Source organism: Callospermophilus lateralis, chromosome 1 (genome assembly GCF_048772815.1).
Source record: "Callospermophilus lateralis isolate mCalLat2 chromosome 1, mCalLat2.hap1, whole genome shotgun sequence".
Lineage (NCBI taxonomy): Eukaryota > Metazoa > Chordata > Mammalia > Rodentia > Sciuridae > Callospermophilus > Callospermophilus lateralis.
The window spans coordinates 224477519-224503872 of NC_135305.1; the positions used below are offsets into that span (position 1 = coordinate 224477519).

General features: G+C 64.7%; 1 protein-coding gene across 1 annotated transcript; it reads right to left on the bottom strand.

Moving 5' to 3' along the window:
- Positions 1 to 856: 856 nt before the first annotated feature.
- Arid3a (AT-rich interaction domain 3A) lies at positions 857 to 26037 on the bottom strand. The gene is made up of 9 exons (XM_076852504.2): positions 26004 to 26037; positions 22308 to 22938; positions 21275 to 21596; positions 7779 to 7851; positions 5267 to 5450; positions 4927 to 5174; positions 3139 to 3435; positions 2005 to 2103; positions 857 to 1561 (listed from the first exon to the last, which is right to left on the bottom strand). Exons 2-9 carry the CDS (start codon positions 22688 to 22690, stop codon positions 1374 to 1376), a joined length of 1794 nt encoding a protein of 597 aa, XP_076708619.1. The 5' UTR covers positions 22691 to 22938; positions 26004 to 26037; the 3' UTR covers positions 857 to 1373.
- Between the last annotated feature and the right edge of the window lie 317 nt (positions 26038 to 26354).

Sequence of the window (26354 nt, forward strand, 5' to 3'; positions counted from 1 at the left end):
TCCTGGGAGGGGGGGCCTGTGGAAGGCCCTGAGACCTAGGAAGAAAAGGATTCCCTCCCCCCAGACAGGAAAGGACTCTGCCAGGCCAGGAGCCTGCCTGAGGTCTGGGGGGCCAGCAGGCCAGGTGCCCTGGGCCCAATTAGCGCTCCCAGGCTCACCTGGGCCTAGCGAGCCCGCAGGCTCCAGGGACAACAGGAGCTGAGCTCAGCCCAGGGGCATTCCCTGAACCCAGGCTGGGGAGGGTGAGTTTCTGCCCCAGGGGCTGTGGCAGAAATGAGGACACCTACTGACCTGGGTGGACTGGTCCTCCATGGCCTCTATTCACTGTCCCTGTAAAACCATGGGGAGCCCCAGCCCCTTGCAAACGGGGTGAAGAGAAGACAAAGGAAAGAGATGAGAATGTGGGGTGGGGTGCTGGGGATCCGTGGCCCCAAAATCCTCACCCTGAGCTAGGCCCGGCTGCACCACATTCCCCCACATCGATAGTCCCCCAAGTAGCCCTTTTAGGCAAGAGAGTCCAGCATATTCGTCCCTGAGTCAGAAGCCTGGGGCTGCCACCGTGAGGTCCCCTCCCAAGCTCCAGGCCCTTTCTACTTCCTGGCTGAGATTTCCAGGTCCCTGAATTGAGGCCCGGCAGCTGGAGCCAGCACCAGAGAGGGCGTCCCGGGAACCCCAAGTGGACCCGCGAACGGCGCATGCGCAGGCCTGCCAGCTGCTCGCACCCGAGTGGCCGGGCCAGCGGTGCGTGGCCACGGGATGGGGCGGGAGCCCCGCGTCCCGGGAGAATACAGTTATGACCGGGTCGGTGTGTTTGCTTTCAAGTCCGTTTCCCTGAATGAACACAAATATATAGATATATAGATATATAGATATTCCTCTTCCTAAAGTCTGACCCCCCTCCCCAAGAATAAAATAGAGTATTTACAAACAAACCCGGAAACCTTTAAAAACCTATAGAATTTGAACATCGCTATTTTTTTTTTTTTAAAGAAAGAAAGTTTCCAAAGCATCAGGAAAAAACAAATTCAGTGGCTGTGGCTCAGGGGTCCCGCTGGGCGCGGGCGCAGGCTGGCGAGGGAGCGGAGCGCACGGAGCGCACAGCGCGCCCGGCGCCGGGGCTGGCTCCGCGTGGTCCTGGCGGCTCCTCTCGGGGTCTGAAACCTGAGACTTCCCCGTGTTCTCCGTTCTCCCTGTTTTATTAAATTTGCTTTATATATATATATATTTATATATGTATATATTTTCTTTCCTTTTTGGCGTCGGCTGGCTTCCTGGGGGCCGCACCCTCCCGCGCACCGCGCACCCTCCTGGTGCGCAGGGCCCCGCAGGGCGTGCTCCGTGGGTGGCGGCGGCGCTGGTGGCGGCAGGGGCGGCTAAGGCAGCGAGGTATCTGAGGTAGAGGTGGGGGGCCCGGGCAGTCCTGCAGGCCCGGCCTGGCCGCCCGCGCCGCCGCTGGTCCCGCCCGATGCTCCCCGGCTGCCGCCGCCGGAGTTGCTGCCGCCGCCGCCCTTACTGGGGGCCGCGGGTGGCGTGGGGGCCGGCGGCTGGGCAAACAGCACTCCTGACAGGGACGGAAAGAGAGTCATGCAGGACGGCCGCCTCCGCGCTCTGACCCGGGCCTCTCTGGGGTGCTCTGGACCCCGCCAGAGCCCCGCCCTGCAGCTCCCCACAGCTACCCCGGCCTGCCTTCCGGGGCTGGGGGTGCAGCCCAGTGCTTAGCGCCCCCACGGGAGGCCCTGGGTTCCCATTCCAGCACCAAAAGAAAAAAGGAAATAAAGAGGAGATTGGTGGGTGTGGTGGGAAGCCCCTGTCCAGCCGCCAGGAGGCTGAGACCCAACAAAGTGGGACCCCCATCTCAAAGAAAGAGGACACCACATTGGGGCCCTCCCTTGGGAAGACCCTGCCTTTACAACCCCCCCACACAAACAGCTGAGGCACTGGGCCCACTTGGGGTGCCCATGGCCGGGGCAAGCAGTGGCCAGGTGGTGCAAGGCCGGGACTCACCTGTGTACATGATGCCGTTGATCTCCACCGACATACTAATACTGTTGCTGCCATTGGAGCCAGTCAGGTTCACAGCCGAGTCCTGGCGACTCTCAGAGGCTGTGGGGAGAAGAAACCTGTCAGGATGACCACAAGTACGTGGGCAGCGTCCTCCTCGGCCCCCCTTGAGCTTCTCAGGGCCTGTGTGCGCCACACTTAAGCTACCAATACGACTGCATTTGTCAAGCAGAAACAAAAAGGTAAAAACTGTCCAAAGTTAGCTTTTTCCATGACTCTGAATCTTAGGAGACACCAGAAGATCCAATCGGCTCACTTTAGGGTGACCACAACACACACCCTGACATGTCCTTGGCCCTCTGTCTCCACAGGTTCTGCACCTGCAGACCCAACAACTGTGCATGGAAAACAGTGGGAAGAACAGCACACTGGAGCCAGGCCCTTGGGAGGCTGAGGCAGGAGGATGGTCAAGGCCAACTTCTGCAATTTAGTGAGACCCTGTCTCAAAATATTTTTTTTTTTCCAAAGGGCTGTGGCATAGCTCAGTAATTAAGAGTGTCCCTGGATTCCATCTCCAGCACTAGAAAAAAATTATGCCTGGACAGACTCTGAACAATACAGTGTAACAACTACATACCCAGCATTTACATTGTATTAGGTGTTATAAGTCATCCCCACAGGGTTCGACGCCTGCAGGGGACGCGGGTAGGGGTAGGTGTGAGCAGGGCCTGAGCCTGCAAGCCCAGGAGCCGTCTTGTCACGCTGGGCAGCTGCTTGTGCACTTGCACAAGTCCCTGCTCTGGATACCAGCAGGCAGCTCTGGGTCACGGGGCAAGGACATGTTCTATTGTAGAAGGGATTGCCAAATAGTCAGTCACCTTTTCACACTCCCACCAGCAGGACCAAGGGGGCCATGTCCCCATATCCTGGTCAGTGCTCCATAGGAATCAACTCTGGCAGGTGGTGACATCTCTGTGTTCACTTGCAGATCCCCAGTGAGAAGGAAGCCAGCAGCGGCGTTTCATGTGACTTCACCGGCTAGCTGCCCCTCCCCCACCGGTCCCTTGGCCTTTTTCTTAGGGACTTGCCGACACTCTGCGTGCCTTGGCTCAGAGGGTCTGGGTGCTGGGTTGGTACCTTGGCTGTTGATCCGGATGCTCATGGGCAGCTGCGCCGTCATGGCCAGGAAGTTCTGCTGCAGAGCTCGCTGCATGAGCCGCTGCTGCTCATCAGTTACCAGGGCCATCTTCTTCTCAGGAGGCTCCCCAGATTCCAGCTTCTCCCGAAGCTGCTCCAGAGCAGCTGCCTGGGCTGCCACGGCGGCCTGGGCTGCCGCGGCCTGCACTGCGGCGGCCTGGGCAGCCACCACCGGGTGGCCCGCCAGGGACACAGGCAGGCGGCCAGGGACCGTGATGGGGATGGCCAAGTCCTCCTCTAGACAGAGAGGAGAGCAGTCGGTGGTCAGAAGGACCTGGGCTGCCTAGCGCTCCACCCAGGCAGGGTGTGGACAGACACCTCACAGAGGAGGTGCTCAGCCTCCCCAGGAAGACAGACGCCAGAGGGCCACGTCGGCAGGTCCCCTGCGCCGGGACAGTGGGCTGCCGGCTCCAGTGCCAGCCCTGCAGTCGTATGTGACCATGAACAAAGGGCAGGGGCTCCCTAGTGTCCCAAGCGCCTTCCAACGTCCACGGAGGAAACCCACTTAGCACGGACAGAAGCTCTCCCAAAGCCGCAGAGCCCAGGAGGGCTCGGCTGGCAGTCCAGGCGCAGCCCGGCTCCAGCACCAGCTGGCCAACATTCCCTCATCCCACACAAGGGTGCCACTCTGACCCTTGGCATCTTCTCCCTGAACGTGTCTTTCCAAGTCTCCACCTGGTGCTGCCTCCACTGCTGGCTCTCCACTCTGGACCCTGGTGACAGATTTCTGCCTCAGAAGTCTCTGCTCTCAACACAGACGCTGCCTTCCCAGGAGCGCCCTGCCCTCTCCCCCCGTGTCTGCAGACCTCCCGGGTCAGAACCGCCATCTTTGCCTTTGTCTCCCTGACCCCAGGCATGGGGCCTTGACATGGCGCTCAGCAGCCATCGTGGGTATCGCTGGGACCCCCAGAGGCTGCGAGGGTCAGGAGCTAGGGTCAGCCCAGCTCACTCTTGGGCTGTGAGGACGACCCTGGGAGGAGAGGGTCCCCAGCCTGAGTGGCAGGAGGGAAACGGGAACTGATGGGGTCCCGAGGCCCCGGGAGGCGTGAGGAGGGACTCTGGGGTCTGCATAATGGGGAGGGCTCAGCCCCAGGCCCGTGCGCCTCGCCCGCTGTCCCAAGCCCTTGCACACCACACGCTCCTGACGACCCCACAAAGATCCATTTCCCTTTCTTTCCACCTGAGGAAAGCCAGCTCAGAAAGGGACAGTGACCTGCCCAGGGGCATCTAGCAACAGCTTCCCAGACGGTTTAAGGGTCAAGGTGACGGATGACACGTCCCTTTGCATATGTCTGCTGGGACAGTGTCGAGAAGGACTCCAAAGCTCAGAGGGAAAAAATACAGTGATCACCTAGTAACGTCCGCCCCGGGCAAGTACCAAGGCTGCCCTGACGAGGGGTGTGCGAGCTCAGCGTCTGCCTCGGCGTGGGCCAGGAGGAGCCCGCTCTGTTGGTAATGTCTGCCGTGGGCCAGGAGGAGCCCGCTCTGTTGGTAATGTCTGCCGTGGGCAGAGATGAGAAAACCGTGCTCCATGTGTAACGTCTGCTTTGGCAGAGAACTGGGAGGTCGGGACTGACTAGAGACGGCCGTGGGCTGGGTGTGGGTCTGCCCTGGGCACTGCACGTGAGGACAGCAGCCCTCTTCCGTGTCCGTGTTGGGGTTCGTCACGGCTCTCCTGAGGGCAGAGACCCCCAGGTGCAGCTGGATAGAGCCCCAGGTGGCCCCTACCTTTCTTGATCTTGGGGGCCGGGGTGATGGAGCTGCCATTGGTGCTGGCCGCCAGGCCCAGGGAGGGCACGGGCAGCTTGGGCGAGGACAGCGTGCTGTGGGCCCCGCCCGGAGAGTAGGTGAAGAGCGAGCCCCCGAAGCTCTGGCGCCGGCCCTCTCTGCGGTTGCTGTCGATGGCGGCCTGGAGCTCGCTGGGGCTGCTGAGGCCCCGCCTCTCGCACTCGTAGGGGTACAGGTACTTCATGTACCTGTGGGCAGGGGACAGGGTGGCACCTCCGCCGAGGCCCCGGGGCCCTGGGATGGCTGCCCACAGGCCCCCCGCGCAGGGCAGCCCACTCACTGGGTCCGCAGGGTGAAGGCGGCACTGGTGATGGAGGTGGGCAGGTTGAGGCCCTTGGTGATCTCGCGCCACAGCTTCTTGTTGATGACCTCCACCAGGCCGCCCTTCTCCGTGACCAGCACGTACAGCATGAACAGGTCCAGCACCTGCTTGGCCATGATGGGGATGCGGTTCACCGGCGTGCCTGTAGGTGGGCGCGTGGTGAGCTGGGCGGCCACGGTCACACCCCGGGCACCGGGGCCAGGCACCCTCACGGCTCCAGGCCAGGAGCACCCCGGTCCCAACGGCCACACAGGTCGCCGACCTGGCCCAAGGTCCCCCAGGGACTGTCGCCTCTGGCGAGACCCCTGCAGCACAGGGGACAGCTGTGCCTCGGCTCTGGGGCAGCACTGATCTCCTGAGGCCACAGGCCAACCTGGGGGACGTGTGAGGGTCGCAGACTCCTCTCCAGCCATAATAACTGGGCCTGGGTCCCCAGGGGCCCTCCCACCTGGTAGATGGCAGAACTACAGGTGAGGTGGCGGGTGAGGGAGGCCAGCCAGCCCGGTCTGCGCGCAGAGGAGGAGGGGCAAGCCCAGGGAGGGTCCACTGCCTGCCCCAACCTCCTCTGCCCACAGCCTGCTGCAGACTGGCCCCTGCTGCCCTCCGCCCACCTGGCTGCTCAGGGCTTTGCACATACTCCAGCTTCAAGCCTGGCTTGCCCCCAGCCCCGGGGCAGGCAAAGCCCCTCATATCCCACCCACCTCTGGAACTGGGCTGGGGAGAGGTCATCTCTGCTGGGGCCTGCTGGCTGTCCTGCCTTACGGGGTCACTCAGCCTAGCACCCAGCAGGGACTCAGTGACCAGCAGCCCCACGGCAGGGCATGACCCCCTTTGAGTCAGGGGCCAGCCCACCCGCCCTGGGCACACACTAGCACCCTGTCTCCTGGCCCAGCATTTCCCAGGCCTTTCTAAGTCACAAACTCCCAGTGACGCTGCACATCGCGGGACACGTCTGCTGACCAGCAACTCAGGAGGCTGAGGCAGAAGGTCCCCAAGTTTGAGGCCAGCCTGAGCAACTTAACGAGACCCTGTCTCAGAATTTAAAAATTTTAAAAAGGGCTGGGGCTCAGTGGTAGGGCACTTCCTACCACGTGTGGAGCACTGGGTTCGATTCTCAGCCCAACATAAAAATCAAAACCCACTGACAACCAAAAATACAGGAAAAAAAGTGGGATGGGAGCACCTGGCTGGAGGAGGGGGGCCCTAGAGGCACCATGGCACCCAAATTCCATTTTTCAGCCCAAAAGGGAGGTAAGAGGGCAAGCCGAGTCCCAGCCGCCCTGCTCAGGGCCTCACGGGCCAAGCAAGGAAGCCCACACCAAGCACCGCGAGGCCACCCTCGTCTCCGCCGCAGAACACCAGGAGCACCACGGAGGCCCAGCAGAGGCCGGCCAGGGAGGCGGCAGGGTGCAGACAGGACTCCCCCCTCCCTTTCAGCCCCCAGTAAATTCTGGGAGAAATTCGGTTGGAGGTTTTTCCTTTCTGATGCAGGAAAATAAATATGCTTGCTCTGATTGGAGTAAAGAAGGGGCGGGAGATCCAGGTCACGCTATCCAGGGTGCAGAGTGGGGGAAAGTCTGCCCGGGCACTGGGGATGGGCACTAGGGCCGGGGCAGAGTGGTGGTTCTGGGTCTGGGGACCCGAGCCCCTGGGGTGTGGGGGTGGGGCAAGGCAGGTGTGAAGGGGGTGATAAGACCCAGGGGCCATCTCTCTGGCCAGAGACGGCAAAGCTGGCCTCAGATAACGCACAGGGCTCCCACCCCAGGACCACCCTGAGTTCCCAGCCGGCACAGGAGGGGTTAACCCAAGGCTGCTGGGCAGTGAGGTCTGAGGCTGCGGCCCCCCTTCCCCTGCCCTTCCGGTGGCAGGGCCTGGTGGCCTGTGTTTACAGAAGCCGGCAGAGGCCCACACAAAGCCAGTGCTGGGCAACAGCCCTGAACGGGAGCCGGCGGAACTCTCTGGGCCTTTCTTCCCCTGAAAAGCAGGGGCTGTCCAGGGGTCCAGGAGGCTTGCGAGAGCCAGCCCCACCCTGTGGCAGGACCCCATTCAGCTGACCAGGGCTCAGGGGGCAAGAGCAGGTTCTGCCTGCCCACTGGCCACTTTAGGCTGAGGGTCAGGCTGTGGAGGCCGCTGCTGGAGACACTTAGTCCCCCCACTCCTGTCCCCAGGCCTGAGCCTGGAGCTGAGGAGCCGCTGGTCAGGGTCTCTGCCTCCCCACCGGGACGCCAGCCCAGAACTGCCCGTGGCTGGCCCTCCCATCTCGTCACCCCTGTTCTCAGGGCTGAGGTCAAAGGCCCTTCGCAGGTGGGCGTCCACCCAGGAGGCATCAGGGGACATGGCTGCAGAGGCACTTGGGCCATGCCCAGGGGTGTGAGTGAGACGCAGGCTTTATCATGCCCGCTGCTTCCCGGCCAGACCCCAGGGGGCCACCTGCAGCCCCGGAACTCTCGAGGGCCGGGCGGGGACTCACCTCGCTTCTGCATAAAGGTGAACAAGTCGTCCAGGAACTCCTTCCTCTTGGGGTCCCCGTCCAGTTCATAGAGCTGCAAGGGCAGAGGGCGGCTAGTGGGCGCCCGAGAGCAGGAGAGGGACCAGTCCCCTGCAGGGCTGTCCTAGACAGCTGGGGGCCCTGGTTCCAGGAGGGGGACGCACATGAGCAGGCGGCCCCAGCTCACCTGGGGCTGGAAACGGGAATCCCCTCCCACAGCCCTGCAGGCAGTGACCCTTGGCCATGTTGGCACACCCCCTGCGTCCCCATCTCTCCTCTGCATTCAGGGTTAGGTCACCTGTCTCCTGCCATTCCCAAGGTCCCTTCATCACCACCAGAGCTCACAGGGGTCACAAGACACCACCCAGGGACCCTTCCCGCGGCCTGGGCACCCTGTGCACTCTGCTCCCCAGAGGCATCTGATTGGCGCCAGGAAAACCGAGGCCTGCACACGGGCGAGGGGCACAGACAGCCTGGGAGTGCCGGGGCCTGCTGGCCCAGAGACCATCCCGCTCCATCCTGCTGCTTCGGCCAGGGAGGAACCAACGTGGGGGATCCTCTGGGACATGGGGGTCCCTGGCCCCACTGGCCAGCCAGTGGGGTTTTGTGAGTGGGCAGGGGTACGCGCTATGCGGGGGCAGTAGGCAGACATGGTCAGAAGGTGCAGTGCGAGGGGGCCAATTTGCTGAGGAGGGGCAGAAGCAAATACCAGGCTTCACATTCAGCTTGGGAATGTGCGGGGGGCCTTGAAACTACCCATTAGGCCCAGGGAGGATAATCTGTCCTTAGGTCCCAAGAGCATGGCCAAAGCACAGTGCTGTCCCCAGGCCATCCCTGGCCACCCTTCTGCAAACCTACACCTCTCTGGGCCTCAGTTTCCCCACCTGTATAATGGAGATGAGGGGGGCCTTCTGGAAAGGGGTGGTGGTGCCACGAGCCCAGACCTCTGCCCTGGGTGGCGGAGGCCCAGCAGAGGGCCAGCAGCTGGGCCTTTGTCTACGCCCCACCCCGGCCAGCGCCAGACTGGCCGGCCCGCATTCCTGTGCTGATTTATGGTGGCCAGGGAGGCCCATTTCCCTCTGGCTGCCTGAGGGGTACAGGGCCTGCAGGTAGACGTGGCTGGCTACAGTGGGACGATCCTGGGGATGTGCACATGTCCACGTGGGGCTGGGCCTATAAGCTGGGCTGGTCCTGGGTCTGGGGTCCGGTCTGCCTGGCCCAGTGTCCGGATGGGCCCAGAACACAGCAGTGGCCCGTGAACACCCAAGTGGACGGGGTTTCTCCGCTGCGACATTGCAAGCTGAGCCAAGATGCACGGAGGCCGAGGGGCCTGAGCACCGTGCTCCCCAAAGCTCATGGCCCCCGCCACCTCATGGGGCTTTATTTCGAAAAGGAGCTTATACAGAGGTCACTGCATACGATGGGGCCACACTGGCCTGCCCTGGTCCTAACACAGGCCACAGGCCAGGACCCTGGAGCCCCGGGGCTGGGCAAGGCAGGAAGGGCTCCCTGGAGCCTGGGAGGCCGCCCAGCCCCGCCCAGCACTGGACCCCAGACTTCAGCCTCCCGAACTGAGGAAAAAGAAATTCCTGCTGCTGTGAGCCCCCAGGTTGTGGTCACCTGCCACCACAGCCCCGGGACACTAGAGGCCCTTCCTAGTCAGGGGGGGGCCTACCCCCGAAGGCCCCTCTGGGCCCAGCCCCCACAGAGGCAAAGCCTCCTTCCTCAGTTTCCTCATTTTTCTTGAAGAAAAGCACGCAATAAAAACTCAGTGGCTTAGGGCCAGTGGACAGCACCAGCTGGCACGCAGAGCCCCGGGTGCACCCCCAGCACCGCGAAGGCCGGAACACAAGCCCCTGCCCTGGGCTTGGGGGCAGCCCTGGACCTCACACCCCAGGCGTGGAAACAGCGTCAGGCGCGCAGCAGCTCGGGGGGTGCAGGAGGGGCAGGGCCATCAGCCTGCAGGCCACCCGGCAGGCAAGTGGTCAGCGGCAGGGCAGTCAGACCCCCATGGAGCTGGGCATTGATTCAAGGCATTGATAAAGGGAACATGCAGACCCCCAGCTGCCCATGGGGGGTCTTTAAAAGGTTGTTGCTGTGGGCAGTCAACAAAGCGGGCAGTAAGGCTGCTGCCCCAGCCTTACAGGGTTCTGGCCCCTAGTTCCACTCCCCGGCTGGGCATGTCCGCCTGGGTCAGCTGGTGGGGACCCAGGGGACAGTGTCCAGGGCACCCTCCTGGCCCGTGGGTCCAGCAGCCCCCTGGAAAGGTACAAGGCGACAGTGCCAAGCGGACACCTAGGCTGAGGTGGACCTGCCCCTCTGGAAAGGCCGGAAGTTGGCGGTGGCCCCTCCAGAGCCCACAACCCCGTTGGAGGGAGGCTGGGCAGGCGCTGGAGCCTCTTCCAGGCAGAGGCTGAGATAAGCAGCACCACCCAAGCTGCAGCTGGACCTCGCGGGCCTCACCCCAGGCTGCTGACCCAGAGACAAGCCTCCACCCACAGCTGCCCCCACACCTGCTCCTCCCAAGTCCAGCAGGAGTGTCACAGGGCTCACAGCCCCTTCCTGGCCCCTGACGAGCTCATGTGCCTGGTTTCTGGCCCAACCTCCCCAGGACACCAGGAACCTCTGTCTGCTTCCCTGGGTCCAGTCTCAGGCCGCCCGCAAGGGTGCTCAGGATGCTCACTAAACGAGCCCCATCGCTCCACAGCGGGGCCTCTCCTAGACCGCTCTGGGCTGCAGGTGACCCTGGGCCCTCCTGCCCTGCCCCAGGAGGCTCAAAGCCTGGAGGGCCGGGCAGAGGCCACTGGGGGTGTGCACTGACTGCAGGGCGCCCGTCTCTACTGTCCTGGGGATGGGGTGGCCCTCCCCGCCTGGCTCCTTGTGGGCCACATGGTCCCCACAGGCATCTCCTGCCTGGGGTGGCTTTCTCCCTCCTTAAGGGCATGGGTGGGCCAATAATTACCTACAGTGTCCCCAGCTCCACCCGCTTCACAGAAGGACAGCTGAGGACAGGAGTGAGGCTGAGTGCCCTCCCCACTTCAGACCCTCCTCCACTCAGCAGCCCCGGGGCCCTTCCCTGTTCTCTGGCCCTTCCCAGCTCCCATTGGCCCCCCCTCTGCTCCTCCTGCAGGACCTTTGCAATAGTTATTGCCGCAGTCTGGAATGCCGGTCTCAGACCTCCAGGCTCCCTCCTTCCCACTCCTCAGAGGCAGGCTGCCCATCTCCTGGCCCCTCCTTGGCCTGACCCTTCCTCTGCTTAAGTGTCCCTCTGGGTACTTGCACAAGGGACTCAGACACACAGACAGGGCCTGTGAAGAGCCAACGCTCCTCTCTCCTGACACCCCTGCCCTGGGCGCGTGGGGAGGAGGCGGGGGCTGGAAAGCAGTCCCAGAGCTCAGGTGTGGCCTGGAGGACAGGCAGGGGAGACAGCCCTTGCCCAGAAAGCAGGAAGGTCCTGCTCAGGTCACTTAAGTTGTTGGCCTGGCTGACCACCCCCTCAGCCACCTCACAGTGGGCAGAGTGGGGCTCAGCTGCTGCAGGAGGGGCCTCCAGGGAGTCCCAGGCTCAGTCCTGGCTCGGAAGCCCCCAGCCCCCTGGCCCCCAGGCCTGGGGTGCAGAAGGAAAGTCCCGGGACAGACCCCTGAGACTTGCAGAAAACCCACAAAGTGACCAAGGCAAGTGCAGGGCCGGCAACCTGAGGTCGCCCAGCAGAATGGCGCCAAATCAGTCCCCAGCGGGGCCCCACCTGGGCAGCTGTGCCAGTTCCCAGCCTCCAAGGGACCTGGGCGGCTCCAAAGGAGGGGGCGGGCTGTAAAGAACCGGCAGACCGCAGGGCCCCCACAGAACCTTTGCCCCCCGCAGTGTCTGCTCAGCCCCCTTGCCGTTCCCCAAAGGCTCCAAAGTCCATGGGGCCCTGCTTGGGGGCAGGCCTTGGCCAGGAGGGTGGACCCCAGAGACTGATCCCCTTCAGCCACCAGAATCAGGGAAAACCAAGAAGCGGCCCAATGTCCCCGGTCAGAGCTCCCAGGAGGACGGCTCGCAAACGTCCAGGGTGGGAGGCCTGGGGCGGAGGCTGGGCGTGGGAGAGGGGGATCTTTAACAAGGTGCCTTTCACACGGTTCCGGTGGCTGGCGGGAAAGCAAAGACCACTTCCCACCCAGGCAGAGAAGGTTGAAAACGCTCAGAGAGAACGTGGACCAAGATCAGATCTGACTCGGCTGCCCCCACCCGGCCATGCTCAGTGCCCGGACAGCGTCAGGACCAGGACCCCAGGGCAGGCAGGGAGCTCCGCAAACCCAGGGGACACTGAGCACAGCAGAGAAGCTCACTGCAGGGGGCTGGGCCTCGCTTCTGAGAATAAACGTGCTGATGTGAAACCCAGCCCAGCCAGACCCACTGTCCACGGGGCCTCTCGGCGGCCTTCCCCGCCCCAGGCCAGGACGCCATTGCAGACAGTTTTCATGGGGCCTTCTTTCTCCCTCTGGCTTCCCCACCTGCCCGCCCACCCAGACGGGAGCCGCCAAGCCAGCCTCGGGGTTGGGGGGTGCCCACCAGAGGAAGGAGAGGGAGCCCCCACCTTTCCCAGCACCCAGTCCATGGGCACCTGGTGCAGGGGTGAGGCCCCGGGCAGCCCACACCACAGTGGGAGGGACGTCAGGCCCACACCCTGGTGCCCACGTTACCTCAGGGAAACCGAGACGCAGTCCCTGGTGTCTGGCAACCGGGTTGAGGGACGTGGCCAGGGGACACCCCTCGAAGAATGAATGGCGGCGGGGGGGGGGGGCAGGCCCTGCAGCCCCTCCTGCCTGTCCCTGGGTTTACCATGGAGGGTCGGGTCCATGAGATCAAGGGACAGAAGCTGGCACTGTGGTCCCCAGGTCCCTACCGCGCAGGCCAGGAGTCCAGCTGCAGGCCCAGCCGGGACTTGGGGATTCCACGTCTGGGGGTTTCTTCCCATTTTGGAAACTCCCAGGAGGGGCAGGGACCAGTGAGGGCCACTGGCCGCAGTGACTGCTGGCCGCAGGGCTGGGCCAGGAGGGCCACAAACTGCCTCTCTGCAGTCTCTTCAGAGCACTTCTGTGTGTTGAGGCTGACACTGGGCACACAAGGTGTCCACGGCAGACCAGGTGGCCATGAAGGAGCCCAGGCCGCAGGGGACGCAGAAATCAAACAGGCTGTGGGGAACTGACAGCCAGGCTGGGGGTCCGCAGAGAAGCCGAACATGGAGGAACGGGGCGGCTGAGCTGGGTTCAGAACAGCAGGGGGACCTTGGGGCCGGCCGCCCTCTCGGGCTCTGCCTGGCCACAGGTCTGCCTCTGGATGCACCTGACCATCAGGGGCTTCCCCACCCAGCGTGGGCCAAGGGCCCTTTCGCTTCCCGTCAGCTCTGCACCCAGCGTGGCCTCCTCGGGCTTGCAGGAAATTGGGGAAGTGATTCTGGGCAGGGCAGAAACATCTGGCTGCCCGCCACCCCCACCCCCACAGGCCCGAGGCCCCGTGAACACACAGGGCGCCCCACCCACGAGGCAGATATTAATAGTGCTCCTGAAATGACCGTGCCACCTGACACATGGAGACGGCGCTTCCAGGGGCTCCTCTGGGTTTCCGGGTCACAAGATCTGGGGGAGTGCATCGACCCCAGACGCTTCTTTCTTTCCTGGTCATCAGGAACCACCCTGGAACCTCAGTCTCCTCATCTGTGAAGGGCCAGAGGGTGCACCTGGAGCACCCAGGTGGGAGACAGGGACAGATGAGAGCACTAAACGCTGTGGCGGGTTCGGTTCAAGGAAGATGGATAGGTAGAGGCCGGGGTGGCCAGCCCACTCCACAGCCAGAGATGCTGAGCCCACGCGGCGGCACCTGGACGGCAGGGCCAGACACTCCTAGGAAGACTGTGCCGAGGAGGAGGGTATTATCCCCTGGGTAGCACACAGTGACACCCAAAGCTGGTGGCCGGGGAAGCCCCCGCCCCTGAGCAGCCCCTGGGCTGAGGGCTCCCTTCTGTAGGTGCTGACCCAGAGGCACCACGAGATCCGAGCCCCTGGCTTCCTGGTGGGCTCGGGAACAGACGCCCCGGGCCGGTGCCTACTCACGCAGCAGTTTCATGCTTCAAGGAGGGAGAGACCAACCCAGAACCCCTCTTCCAAGCTGCTTCCGGGACACACTACACAGGGGTCCCGGGCCCCCCCAGCTGTGGGGACTTCCCCCACGCCTCTCTCCCCCCAGAAACGGAGCCCAGAGCTTCTGTAGGGTCCAACGTTCTGTCCACATGTGTGAGGCCCGGGCTCCCACCTAGCGGCCCAGAGAACCCTGCCCTGAAGAGCCGTCCACTTCCCTCCAACGACCCGCACAGCCCCAGAGGGAGTGGTCGGTGAGTCCTGAACGTCTGTCATAGAGTCACAGCGGTCCCAGCCCCTGCCCCCGCCACCAGTCACGTCCCCAGGACGGGGCAGGCACAGCAGCCCTCAAGGCGTGGCCTGGGCCAGGGGCTTCTCCACCAGATCCCAACTCAGGGGAGCTGCCGGGGCGCAGCCAGCACCCAGCCCCCCGCCAGGACCCCGGGGCAACAACGTCACAGGGCAGGCAGAGGACAGGAACCAGGTACAGTGGCCACTGGGCAGGGGCTGATGCCCAGCTGCCTGGCCCTTCCGTACCGGAGCTAAAGCTGGGGCAGACGATTGGAAAGTGGCAGTTACCCAGAGTGACAGTGGCACCACCGTGACAGCGGCCGGCAGGCCTCCTGGCGTCATCCCATTTACAGGTGGGGAGACTCGAGTCCTCGAAGGGGGACGTGATGGCCAGGGGCCTGGGGCAGCACTGGGCACCAGGATGGGCTGGAGGGGGAAAGGGAGGGACAGCCAAGTGCCCAGGTAGGGCCTTGGAAGGGCAGGGAGGCTGTGTGCCACCCACCGGCAGAGCCACCTGCCTGAGAAAATGGCAGTGTGGAAGGACTGTGGTGACGTGGTACCTGTGAGGCCTTGGGCAGCCGCCCAGTCTCCAGCCCCGCCAGGGAACCCGGGACCCAGCCTGAGACTGGAGAGGGCTGGCGGCTGGCCGTGAGGGAAGGCCCAAGACAAGGCAGAGCAGACGAGGGTGGCCGGCCCAGGGCAGGCGGGGGTGGGAGGTGCTCAGAAGCCCAGCAGACTCACAACCGAAGACGGGCCCGGGGGGAGGCTGGGCGCCACACCATGGCCACAGGGCCACAGATGGCCCGTCCAGAGACTCCAGGCATAGCACGTGGGCACTCAGACAAACAGGACCACGCCCGTCCACCCAGACACAGGCACACCCTGGGAGATAATGGCCGGAGACAGTCCCGCCCTCTGCCTGGCTCGACACGGCCCTGCAGAGGCTGGCCCTCTGGCCTGGCTTGTTCGCAGACATGTCCCCGCTGTCCCCAGCAAGAGCACACAGCCCACGCTCCAAGTCGCTTGTGGAAGGGTGAGGCTGAGACACACGTGGGCACCGACACAGCACCAGCAGCTCTGCCCTAGCCCCTGCAGCACACTGGCAGAGGGGGGGTCCCTGTCCCTAACCAACCCCAACAAGGGCCCGCAGAGGCCTCCGGCGGCCTGTGGCCTCGAGGTGTGCAGAGCCCCCACACACTCACCCCAGGGCCAGCTCCCTGAGCATCTGTGGCTGCAAGGCCCTCTAAATCTTTGTGTGACAAGTGACCAAAACCTGGAGCTTGAAACCCCAGAGCTGTCCTTTCCCCATCCCGGGGGGCGGGGCAGTGTCCAGTCCTGCTGAGTGTGGGCCGACGCTCCCCCAAGGCTCCAGGGAGCCTGCTTCCTGCATCCCCAAGCGTCAGGGACCCAAGGACCCTGGCTGGTGGCCACGTCACCCCGTCTGCTCCTTGGTCCCTGTAAGCTGCCACTGCACCAGGCCACCCTGCGCCTGCATCTTAACGTGCACATCTACAGAGAGCCTGTCACCAGAGGAGGCCCACGTGGGGGTGGGGCTGGTCACCCAGGACATGAGGGCCTAAGTGTGGCCACTCTGCTGGGCATGGCCTGCAAGGGCAGTGGGAGGTGCCAGCCCACCTGCTCCCTGCCATCCCTCTGAGCCCCACAGACCCGGGCCCAGCCCTGTATAGGGGGCAAGGCCGCGGCCCTGCGCCAAACCTTCAATGGTCAGAGATTAGTTACCGTTTAACCCTGTGACCCCAATTGTCCTGTTGCCGTGCACAGCCCAGCAAGTGAAGAAGGGGCGGGCCGCCCCCTGCCCCGTGTGCCCACCCACCAGGCCGGCACCCGCCCTGCCCCCCGGAGAAGCGGGCAGCTAGATGGGGCCTGGCCCAGGCCTCCCAGCCACAGATGGGGTCGCTGGGCAGCTGCAGAGGTTCAGGCCCCCCTCGCAGCCCAGCGTCTGCTCCAGGCGGCTTCTGGGGCCATGTGGCTTGGAACCGAGAGTCAGAGAATCTAGAAGCTGGACAGTTTCAGAGGTGGGTCCTGTGTGGGGGCAAACCTGGCCCAGCTGGACACCCCACATGGGCAGGAGAAAGGCTATCAGGGCCCTGTGTGACGCCCGTTTCTCAGGCCAAACACTGGTCGGGCACACCAGGGGCACGTGAGCACATGTACACCCAGACAGGGGCACCAAGGGCCCGAGCTACGCCAGGTGGCCACAGAGGTCTACACCCTCTGAGTGGGCACCGCCATGACCCAAGGAGACAGGCGCACGCTAAGGACCTGGCACACGCAGAGACATGTGCCCGAGACCCGCACAGCCAGCACGTTTGGGGTGGGGTGGGAAGGCCTGGGGAGGCTCCGGCTGCCCATCACATCCACTGCCCGCTGGGCACCGCTCCCTCGGTGCCCGCGTGTGTTATTAGAAAGCGTGGGGTGGGTGGGGCCAGGCGCTTGGCAGCAGCCACAGAACAGGGAGCCAGGCCTCGGCAGTGACCCTGCGGCGGTGACCCAGTGGCCGGGTGGTGGCTCAGGGGCAGATAAGGTGCTTCCGGCTGAGTCAGTGCGGTTCCCAGGGCTGGCACGGGCCAGGGCACTGTGCCAGGGGCTGGTGGGCGGGCATCCTCCCCGTGCCCGCCACAGCCCAGCTGGCCCTATGCCAGCAGCCACAGCAGCTTTGATGAGGCAGACGCTGCCCGCTGAGGGGCTCCCTGACACCTGCCCTGCCGGTCTCCCGGGCTGGCCCAGCCTGCGGGAAGCTGCACCCGGTTCTCACCAGTTCCTGCCTAGTACCCGGTGCCCAGCGCCCAGACCTCTGCCTCAGCCTGCCCCTGGAAAACGCCCACCGTACCCCGCCCACAGGCTGCTTCAGCCAGCCTTCCCTGCCGCTGCTGACCACGAGTCCAAGGAGGCTCCACGCCCCTCCCTCCCGAGCGCGGACCCCGCCCAGGAGCCCCGTCTCACTCTTTCCCAATTTTCCCCTTTTCCCAGTGCCTTACCCACCTCACGTCTAGCCCTGCCCTGCTTTGTCCAGCTGGGGCACTCCAACACCCTATCCTCCACCCCAGCCCTGGCCCCAGGCTGTGTCCAGCTCTGGCTCCTTCGAGCCCCAGGTCACCCGTCCACCTGCCTCCCAGCTCTGCCCCACCCAGGCCTGTAACTCTGCTGAGCATGGAGAGAGGCTCCCGCAGTCCTGAGGACGGCCATCGGCAGGGCAGCAGGCTCCTGTGCCGGCCCAGCCCCACAGCCAGCAGCTGGGGACCTAAGGAGAGGACCAGGCTCAGACACAGGCTGGAGCCCAGGCCAGAGGGCAGCAGAGGCCAGGAGGGAAAGTTCCGTTTTCCCCTTGAAGAATGCCGTTGGGGGCTGGGGACGCGGCTCAGCTGGTAGAGTGCTCGCCTCACACGCACAGACCCTGGCTCGGTCCCCAGCACCGCCAAAAAGACAAAGACCTTACAACCGTACCACCGAAGTAGGACAGTGCCTCTCCTGTCATCGGAGCGGGTCCGGAGGCTGAGGCAGGAGGATCACAAAATGAGATCAAAGGGGTTAGGATGCGCCCAGTGCCTGGCGCTGATCAGTGTGCGCTCTGCCTCACACGCACAGCCTCTAAACGGCCAGATGCCAGGCGGGACCCTCGGGGCTACCCCTTGCTGTGGTCACAGTCACAGCCTTCCCTCCAAGCTGCCGCAGCCTGTGGCTGAGCCAAGACCCGTGAGGGCAACAGAGGACAGGCTGCGAGTCAGACAGGTCACGGGACACCAGGGTGCCACAGCCAGGGTCCCAGACTCTCAGGGCGGGGCCCACCTGGCCCGTCCAGCTTTCAGCTCCAGGGGGTGTCTGGTGCCGGGTCCTGAGGTCTGAACGTGAGGGTGACGCGGCATGCAGCCCCTGTCCTTGACAGAACAGGGACTCGGCTCACCACTACCTACGTGTCAGTGCTGTGCACAGTACTGGCCTTACTGAGTCTGTGTGGATGGCAAACAGGGGGAAGAACCCGACGTACCACACAAATCAAAACCACAGTGAGGACGGGGCTGGGGCTCAGCGGTAGAGCTCGCCTAGCACGTGCGAGGCCCTGGGTTCGATCCTCAGCTCCTCATAAAGATTCATAAAATAAAGGCATTGGGGGAAAAACAGGATTAACCAACAAACAAATAAAAAAACACGGCGAGATGCCACGTGACCCCGCCAGGGCAGCTAGAACCCTCTCTGGAAATCAAAGCCGCTGACAGCGGTGCGGGTGAGGCCCGGAGTCTCACTTGGGGCTGGGGAGGCAGCCTCCCCTCACTGCCCTCCCCACCGCAGACAGAATCGCCCCCACACCCAGCAACTTGACGCCGGCACACACCCAAGAGAAACGGACACAGCATCACCAAGCCAGGGCAGGTCAGCTTGAGTGCACTGGGTGAAGGCCACAGCCCGTCCACCCGGAACATCCTTGGCCAGGGCGGGGGCAAAGGGACAGTGGAACGTGGACGGACCTGAGGACCTCACGCTCGGTGAGCACCAGGCACACAAGGCCCCTGTGGGACCCAGTGACGGGGGGTCCAGAGATGGACGTGGACCCACGGTGCAGGGCTGGGGCAGGATGGTGACATTGGGGACAGCAGCTAAGGGTACAAGGCCCATTTTGGGGCGATGGAGCTGCACACGGAGGAGTGAGTTGTCTCTCTGGAAATCAAATCCCAACAAAGCTGCGTCAGTTTCCCTGTTTGGGGAATCGATTCAGCCTCCGCAGGAGTTGCTGGGACTCAAGGTTCAAACCTTGAAGTGGCTAAAGATCGGGAACCAAGGTCTGCCCGTGTAAAATGGCCACCTGGGTGACCGGAGGCCACCCAACATGCGTCCAATGCCAAGGGGCTGAGATCCTAATCTCAAGTCGGTGACGCAGCCCAATCCGCAGCAGCTCTGGCCAGCGCGCCTCCCTCGGGGCACGTCACCGGGCTGTGGCAGCCAGGCTCCTAGTTTTCAAGGAACCGCCCTCCCCCGCCTGGCCGCCCCCCAGACCCACAGGCCCCGGCAGACCAGCAGCTGTCGAGGATCTGCAGGCAGAGTCTGCCCCAGGCCCTGCCAAGACCCGAGGAAGAAGCAGACCGGTGCCAAGCGGCGGCCAGCCGGCCAGGGCTGCCACGTGCCAGGAAGGGAGTGGGGCGGATGCCAGAGTCAACACGGCCGGCGGGACCCAACATCTGTTGGGCCAGCGGGGCCTGGGCTGCTGTGGACACGAGCTGTGCAGGTGCCCAGCGGCTGGGCAGGAGGCTGCACCAGCCCCTGGGCCTGCCACAGACGGGCGGAGGCCGAGGTCCCAGGACTGCAGGGCCGGCCCGGTGTGCCCCACACCCCCCAGTTCCATCTCCCACAGGAGCCAGCCAGGTTGTGGCACCTCACCCCTCACACGCCACACCCGGCCTCTGCCTGGGGACCTCTCGTGTGCACGCCCAGCTCCTGGTGTCCCCCCGGCTCAGGCCAAGCGTCATCTCCTGAGGGGTCAACGCCAGGAGCAGTCCCACACCCCCTGCCACCTTGGTGCCCACAGACTTGTCACTGAGCACCTCCACCTGAACACTGTCCTGAGGACAGTCCCCGGTACCTGCCATGTAGCAGGCCCAGTCGGCCCGTGGGCCTGAGATGCTGAGCGCCTCCCCGTCAGGCCTCGGGCCCCCTCAGCAGCTTTCTGCTACGGGACCCAGACTGGGTTGTCCCGCAGACAAGCAAGACGACGGCTCTGGTGGTCAGCTCCGCTCCCAGCTCACTGAGGGCTCCGGGGTCAGGGAACGTGACCCTCGGCCTCAGTGCCCCCGCACAGAGCAGCCTGGCTGTCCAAAAACGCCCCCTTCAGCATGGAGCCCGGGGCCATCTGGGTGGCGTGCAGGGGTCCAATGGGCCCTGTGGACATCCGACCCCATGGGCCGACAGGCCATCCCGCAGCGTGACCTTGAGGGGTGGAGGTGCCTGACCAGGGCACACTGGCCCAGGCTCCCCAGGGGCCAGACCCAGAGCACCCAGAGACCCTCCCTCAGTTCTCAGCAGAGTCCCCCTGCCCTGGGGAGGCACTGCTCAGCGAGGGGCACCTCAGGGGCCAGCTGACCTCCTGGTCCCAGGGCCCAGTGTCTCTGGGATACCCCGACACCCTGAGGGCCCCTGAGCAGGTACCAGGCGGGTGGGGCCTGGTCACACCAAGAGTGACCTCCACCAGGACCAAGAGCTGAGGGCAAGGACACCCCGCCAGTGAGGAGGTGGGGCAGGGCCTTCCCAGGCTGCCACCCGGCTCATCTGCCAGCTTCCTGACCACCGGACCTGCCTGGGGCTCTCCTGCCACGCTCACAGTGGGCCTGGCCAGGAGAGCCCCCAGGCCCCTCGTGGCCCTGAGGCCTCCAGGGCAGGCCGCCTGGTGTTGGGAGGGTGAGGTCACCTCCTGTGGTGGCCCCTGCTTGGAGCCCAGGGTTTGGGTTCCACTGGACGCACCCGGAGGTCGGGGCAAGGCCCAGCTGGCCAAGGGCCGGAATGCAAGCCCAGCCGGCAGCCGGCCGCCATCTGGTTTCCATCTGCCCAGCCCAGCGTGGCCCAACTTCAAAGGACCCCTGCAGGCCACTTCCTCTGGCCCCGTCGCCTGGCCTGCGGGAAGGGCCAGGGCCGCCCCTGCTTCCTCCACCCCTCGCAGGGCCCAGGAGAGCCCCTGTCAGCTCAGCCCCAGGCCTGACTGTCCACACGATCACTGCACGTGTTGACTCCCCACCACACACCCACTGTCCGGGTCACCCAGCCCACGGCTACACCCCAATGCTCACTGACAACAGAGGCTGCCAGCCTCGACCAGCTGCCCACTCTGCCCATGCTGGGCCCCCAGGGGCGTGTCTGTCGGGGAAAGTGGAGTTTGCAGAGCTCCCAGACAGCTCCCCACATCTGGTGCCCACGTCCACGGCACTGGCCCAACCACTTGGCCACGCAGAGGAATCTGGGTGGTGGCACCCACAGGATCCCTAGAGCCCAGGGGGCCTGACCATGGTGTCATGGCCAACCCGAAGGCCCGTGGCACCCCACACACGCGCACTTAGCCGCAGAGCCCACCTGCTTGAACTGCTCCTCGTAGGTCCAGTCCCCGGGGTCTGGCGGCTGCAGCTGGGGCCCTAAGTGGGCGGCCCCTCCAGGGTGGGCTGGGCCAGGCCCCTGCCGCTCAGGGCCGCCTAGTGCCCTGGGAGCACCCTCCCCGCGGAAGGCCTGGGCTGGCTGGGCCTTGCGTGGAAACAGACCGGCCGAGCCCGGGCCCACGGGACCTGGGGGGCCCAGCCCCTCCTCCTCCTCATCTCCCTCATCCTCGTAGTCGTCCTCGTCCTCGTCCTCGTCAGCCAGGTCTTCCTCCAGCTCTTCCTCCTCCTCCCACTTCGGCTTCCTGGGGGGCACAGGGCACAGGTCAGAGAGCAGGACATGGCTCCTTCCCTCCGCCCAACCTTGTCTCCCCGCTGAAAGTGGGAGGGAAGGCCCCTGCCCGTAGGGCCTGCACCGTCTGCGGGCGCCCAGGATGCCCACGAAGTTGCCAGCTCCAGGAGAACCTGAGCGGCTGCTCCTTCTGCTGGGCCTGCCTGACCCTGGCTCTCCCCCTGCCTGGGGAGCATTACTCCTGCCCAAGGCTGGCCCTGGCACCCGCCTGCCTTCCCACATCCCTGGCATGGCCTGGCACCATCTCCTCTGCCCATTGTAAGGACCCCAGTACACTGTGGGCTCCCTGAGACCAACAGGGTCTCAGAGACACCTCCCTGCCAGGAGTGGGCCCTGCGGAGACCCGGGCAGTGTGTTCCACACAGGCCAGCCTGGCTGCAGATTTTATCTGCCCCATGGCTGAGATGCTCCAGCCACACCCAGGCCCTCAGTCACACTGGACACGCGTCCAGTGTCCAGCTCCAGGTGTGACAGCACCCCCCACACTGAGGGTGCACACCGCCAGGGTCTGCGCCCAGGACGACAGGAGGACAGTGGTCGCTCCTTCAAGCCTGCCCCCCCAGCACAGGCATGTGCTCAACAACCCCTGCTCAATGACGGAACCCCAGGGTGCCCTCCCTGCAGGAGGTGAGGCTCAGGGATGACAGCGCCGGACACCACTCACAGGTCTTCATCGGAGCCCAAGTCCTCCAAGTGTGTGGCATCTTCAGTGTGTCTGGAGCCTTCCCCGCCTGGCCCAGGCAGGGCTGGTGAGCCCGGAGCCCCCTCCTGGGCCGAGTCCTCATCCTCTGAGCCTGGGGGCCCGTCCTCAGAGCCCCCAGGGCTGGGTGGATGTCCCAGGCCTGCTGCAGCAGCCCGCATGGCAGCCAGTGCGGCCATCTGTGCCCGCTGCATATGGGCATTCTCAGGTTCTCTGTCCTCATCTAGGGGGGCCCGAGCCCGGGGTCCAGTGGGGGGCTCGGGCAGCGGCTGCTGCCGGGCCTCCAGCTCCTGGCGTGCCCGCTGCTGCCGCTGCAACAGGGTCTCCATCACCGCCTGCAGCTTCATGGCCCTGCGGGCCAGACCGCCACCACCCCGGGCACCAGGGGTGGGTGGCGGGGGTGGCCCCTGCGGGGAGGGGGCCCGGCCACACTGCAGCGTGGGGGCCTCGGGGGAGCCGGGACAGTGCAGGGTGGCGGGGGACGGGGGCGGGGGCCGCCGGCTCAGGCTGAAGGCTGGTGGGGCATGCCAGTGGTGGGTTGGGGGGTCCCGGGTACAAAGGCTGGTGAGCGGCTCATTCACGTGTGTTCAGAAACCTGGGGGTTATCGAGACAGCGGGTGAGACTGTGTCTGAGCTCCTCTGGCCCCATTCTTCCCAAGACGCTGCTCTCCCAGCTCTGGTCTCACCAGGGTGCAACCCTGGGGGCCAGGGAACACGCCCATCTTTCCCATCTTCCCTCTTGCAGGCCTGGCTCCCAGGGTCACCCACACCGGACTCCAGGGGTCTCAGGGACCCCTCCTGTCCCAGCCACAAGAAACACACTGTCCCCAACTGTGTCCACCTGGAGACCTGGGTTATTGCTTCATAAGCAGAGCAGAGGGGACTAGGCATTCCTGGCCTCTGATTGGCTATAACCAGCTCCAGACCCCAGAGTCCAGGCAGGTTCTGGGTTCTGGTTCTGAGTTCCAGGTGCTGCCCACGCCCAGAGGGGCCCCAGCATCCCAGTTCTCAGATTAACAGAGACAACAGCTGGCCCAGATGGAGTGCTGCCGTCCAGCAGCCCAGCCCAGCCTCCCACGCCTGCTCCCACGGCCTCCCCATCAGCACCCCAGCCCCTCCACCTGAGAACACTGTGGCAACAGTGCCCAGCTCACTGGCTGCCCTCACGTGGGCAGAAGTGGGGCCACCCAGGTGCCAGAGGAGGAGCCAGGAGTTCTGTGTGACAAATGAGGGCAGCAGAGGCTCAGCAACGCTGTGCCGCAGACACCAAGCACAGGGTCTGGACCCGTGTCCAGGTGACGACATCAGAGCCTTCCCTGGTGCCATGCTCGCTGCAGGGGTAAGGGGTCTGAAGGTCCCAGTCCCCGGAGGCTCCAAGTGGGGCCAATGTCCCAGAATGCCACACGTCTGCCCAGCTCCCCTCCCAGGGGTCCTGCTGCCCCTCCACCAACTCTTAATTGTGAGGGCTCCTGCAGGGATGTCCCAGGACCCGGCAGTGGTGAGCACCAGGACCCAGGTCCCACCTTGGCCCCTCACCCACCAGGCCACACCCCACCCGCCCAAGCCTCCAATAAAACACCAGGCAGAACCCAACAGGCCCTGATGGCGCATCACCGGGACAGGGCGGGGACAGAGCTCCAACCTCCTTTCAGGATGGGGTACAGAAGGCACAGCTCTACACCCTCTCCCCCAGGTCCACACGCAGCTCAGGGGCAGGTGGGCCCAGGGGTGAGGCCCGGGCAGCCCCCAGGCCAACAGGGGTCCCAGCAGCTGGTGCATCTGGTGAGCTGCTACCTCCTCGGTCACCAGGAGCCCAGCACCCCTCCTCGGGCATCCTTCACTCAGACCCCTGGGATCCCGGGAGAGGGGTACAAAGGCCAAGGGGGAAGGGTCCATGGAAAAGGGAAGGCCACATCTCCAAAGGGCCAAGATATCCCTGTCAGTCCCTTGAGGGCAGGGGTCCAGGTCACAAGGACCTTCTCAGAGTCTGGTCCTCCAGAGGCAGCAAATGCAGCACCCCCCACCCCCAGGGCTGCTGGCCACCCCCACCTGACCCAAGAAGTGCTGAGGGGACATTTCTGGCACGGACTGGTCTGGTCCCTGACCCTTCCCCCACCCTCCACAACTTCAAGATGAGCCCCTCCCCACGGAAATGCTCCAGGCAACGCCCCTCTGGGGGGGGCAGAAGGAAGAGGCCAGAGGAAGCCACTCCTCCCCATAACCCCCCTCTGCAGGCCTCCTGGGTTTAATGACCCTTCCGGGTCCTCCATGGGTGGGGGAGGGGATCAGGACCGGCTTCCAGGCTGGGGCTTGAGGAGGGGGCAGGTGGGAACCCCGGAGCGCCCCTGAGCCAGGCCTGTGTCCCCTGATGCGCTCCATTAACCCTACCCCGATGACGCCCACCCCTGCAGACCCCTCCCCCAGGAGTTCTTTGTCCTCGGCCCCCACCCCCACTTTATGACAGGCCCAGGGACAGACATTCCTAGACGGGGATGGGGTGCAGGGTGGTCGCAGGGGTCTGGTGGGGTGGGGGGCGGGGATCAACCAGGGACCACACCCTCCCCCCCTGCGTCGGGAGAGAGGTCACCAGCTCCGCGGGGCCTTGCAAAACACGGTTATTTAAAGAGTTGTGCAAGGCTGGGGCCCGCGGGTGGCGAAAGGGGCCCCTCAGTCTGCAGAAGGAAGAGCAGGGGGAGGGGAGGAGCAGAGAGCTGGGGAGGGGGCTGAGAAAGTGGGGAGGGGGGCCGGAGGAAGTGAAAAAAGCAAAACCAAAGACGACTACAAAAACCCCGTCCGGATTTCAAAGGCTTCTTGGAAAGCGACCGATTTGCATGGGGGGGGAGTGGGTACGCTTGCGGCCCCAGCGGCTAAAAACGGAAGATATTTGACAAACCCGCCGCCGGCCGGCGCGAACGTTGGAGTTGACACACGCGCGCGCGCCCCGCGCTTCCTGCGCCCGCTTTTGTGTCTGGGGTGCGCTGTAACTCGGGAAGGGGCTCTTCCCGAGGACCCCTGCCAGAGACCCAGGGACCCGGACCGAGCGCACTCCGGGGCACAGGGCCCCTATCTGCATTGGAGTGGACACTATAAGTAAACGTACTAGGCTGGACAGGGTCGCCGGGAACTCTCGGGATTCGTGAATACACACCGGTTTCGAGTAAGAAAAATGAAATAAAACCCCAGAGCGCAGCCCCCTGCGCGCGCGCGGAGCCCATTTCCTTCCGCCAGGTCCAGGGGAGCGCGCACTCACGACCCTCAATTGCCCCGCACACCCCGGTTTGGGCAAGAGCATGAATTTCACCCACTTTATACGGAGTGAGGTCTCCTAGTCCGACGCAGGGGCAAACGCCCAAACCGAGACCAACAAGGGTCGCCTGCCCAGTCCTAGACCCTCACCGCACCTCTACCTAACTTTGGGAACCCCTCCTAAGCTTCCACCGCGCACTGCGCGCAGCCGGAGGCCAGAACCCGCGCAGCAGAAGGCCTTACCGCGCGGGGCAGTTTGGGGGGCGCATGCCCGCGGCCGGGCGTCCGGCCTGCCTGGCCCCGCCCGGCCCCGCCTGGCCTCCCTGGCCTCCCCGGCCTCCCCGGCCTCCCGGGCGCCGGTGCGCGCTGCAGGCTCCCGGCCGCCCGCGGGGCTAGTGCCGCGCGCCTACTCACCGACTCTCCAGCAGCGTCCGTGTCTACACCCCCATCCGCCCGGATTGGTACGAGGCTCCCGGCGCGCGGCCGGCCCCCCGCCCCGCCCCTCCCCCACCCGGCTCTCACCGCCCCGCAGACAAATCACCGGGTGACAAATCGCTCTCAGATGCAAATACCTCGCCGGTGATTCAGCGCCGGCCCGGGACGCGGGAGGGGTCTCTCGAGGCCCCCTCCCCCTTCCCCGGACGCCCCCCAGCCCTCCGCGCTCAGTCCTTCAACTCACAACTAGCCTGGGGGGGGGGTAGGGGAGGGGGAGAGAGTGGACGAAAATTTTCTGGTCCCGGCCCCTTTAAATGATAATAAATAATA